This window comes from Myotis davidii, unplaced genomic scaffold, assembly GCF_000327345.1.
Source record: "Myotis davidii unplaced genomic scaffold, ASM32734v1 scaffold1277, whole genome shotgun sequence".
Lineage (NCBI taxonomy): Eukaryota > Metazoa > Chordata > Mammalia > Chiroptera > Vespertilionidae > Myotis > Myotis davidii.
Genome location: NW_006290682.1, coordinates 3,468,865 through 3,470,863, shown reverse-complemented (window position 1 = coordinate 3,470,863; position 1,999 = coordinate 3,468,865). Strand labels below are relative to the sequence as shown.

Below are 1,999 nucleotides of genomic sequence, written 5' to 3'. Positions count from 1 at the left end.
GAGAATGGATGGATGGATGGATGCATAAATAGGTGGATGGATGGAGGGATGGATGGATGGATGGATGGATTAATAAATGGATGGATGGATGAGTGAATGCATAAATGGATGAATAAATGGATGGATGGATGGATGTATGGATGGGTGGATGGATGGATGGATGGATGGACAGATTGATGAGAGAGATGATAGAGACAAGGGTATATAGATCAAAAGATGAAATGGATGATGAATAGATGGATGGATGGATGGATGGGTGGTGGATGTGTAGATGGAAACATATATGAGGTAAGTAATAGACACAGACAAGAGTAGGTAGACCAGTAAATGGAGTGGATGATGGATGGATGAATGGGTGGGTGGATGGTTGTATAGATGGACAGAAGGAAAGCTACATGAGATAAGTAATAAAAACAGACCAGAATAAATAGATCAATAGATGAAATGGATGTATGGATGGATGGATGTATAGACAGATGGAAAGATAGATGACAAGAATAGATAGATCAGTTGATGAAATGGGTGGATGAATGGCTGCATAGATGGGTGGATGGATGGATGGATGGATGGATGGACGGACGGACGGACGGACAGATGGAAAGACACATGGGATCAGTAATAGAGACAGACGAGAGTTGAACAGTAGATGGAGTGGATGGTGGCTGGATGGATGGATGAGACCGGCAGATGGAACAGATGGCCGATAACAGAGGCAGTTACACACACGGAGCCTACAGAGCCACAGACACACACCATGCTATTGCTAAGCATTTTCATTTTCACTTTTTAATACTAAAACTGCACCCTCATTGGCCCCCGTCGATACTCCCATATCGATTTTATCCCCTGGAGACGGACGGTGCCTTCTCCCCTTTCCCGTGACACGCGTGTGTCCAGAGGACGGCCGTCAGATGAATCCTAGAAAATCTCATTGTGAAAAATGAACATTCTCATTCCTGACACGCGTTGTCGTAAAACCATCATCTGTGTGCGTGTGTGCGTGTGTGTGTGTGTGCGCGCGCGAGGCCCTCATTAATTTAGTGGCATAATTAACATTTTATAAGAACTGTTCATAGGTACTTAAAATAATGGCTGAGTGATGAGTATGATTTCATATTGCCTTGGGGCGATTTTATTTTTATTTTTTTTTGGAAAGGATTCATTTCCACTGTTAACATTCAGGGAACAAAAACAAGTCAGTTCCAAGACTTTAATTTCAAGGAAGCCTGTTTTAAAAAACAAAACAAAACATCGATCTCAAAAAAAAACACGTTGGATTGGCTGCCTCCTGCACGCCCCCTACTGGGGAGGGAGCCCGCAACCCGGGCCTGTGCCCTTGATTGGAATCGAACCCGGGACCCTTCAGTCTGCAGGCCGATGCTCTATCCCCTGAGCCACACCAGCGAGGGCTAAATACGTTAGGTTTTTGTCTTTTGTTTTCTTTTAGTTCTTTGTTTTGTTTTAGTTCTGCCCCCACCCCCTTCCCCCAGCCAGTAAATTACTTCTTGTTTTCTGGTAGAGCGAGTTAATACCCTAGTGTTTGTGGAAAAGGAAGCAAAAAAATAAAAATCTATAGGGTACCAGGAAATAGGACGTTGGCTAATAAACAGCCCCACCGGTGTGGCTCCGTGGCTGAGCGCCGACCTGTGAACCAGGAGGTCCCGGGTTCGATTCCCGGTCAAGGGCACATGCCCGGGTTGCAGGCTCCATCCCCAGTGTGGGGGGCGTGCAGGAGGCAGCCGGTGCATGATTCTCTCTCCTCATCGATGCTTCTCTCTCTCTCTCTCTCTCTCTCTCTCTCCCTCCCGCTCTGAAATCAACACCAAATGTATTTTAAAAAAATAAACCAATAGAAAACAGGCAGGCAGATCCTCCTCTTGCGTATGTGGGAAGCAGAGCCTGGTGTCTCCGGGGCCTAATCCCATCCCCCCCTCCCCCGTTCGTGTCCTCAGGGAAGTGGCACCTGGGCATCCACTGCCACAACAACTCCGACTTCTGC

At 46.5% G+C, this 1,999-nt stretch overlaps 1 protein-coding gene across 1 annotated transcript in view; it reads left to right on the top strand.

The window, feature by feature from the left end:
- Positions 1-1,999, top strand: part of STS (steroid sulfatase (microsomal), isozyme S) — a gene marked incomplete at its 3' end in the record, with an annotated part of 35,096 nt that overhangs the window by 4,414 nt on the left and 28,683 nt on the right. Inside the window, exon 4 of the mRNA XM_015563968.1 lies at positions 1,954-1,997. Within this exon, the coding sequence (XP_015419454.1) occupies positions 1,954-1,997 (44 nt within the window). The remainder of the gene's footprint in view (positions 1-1,953; positions 1,998-1,999) is intronic.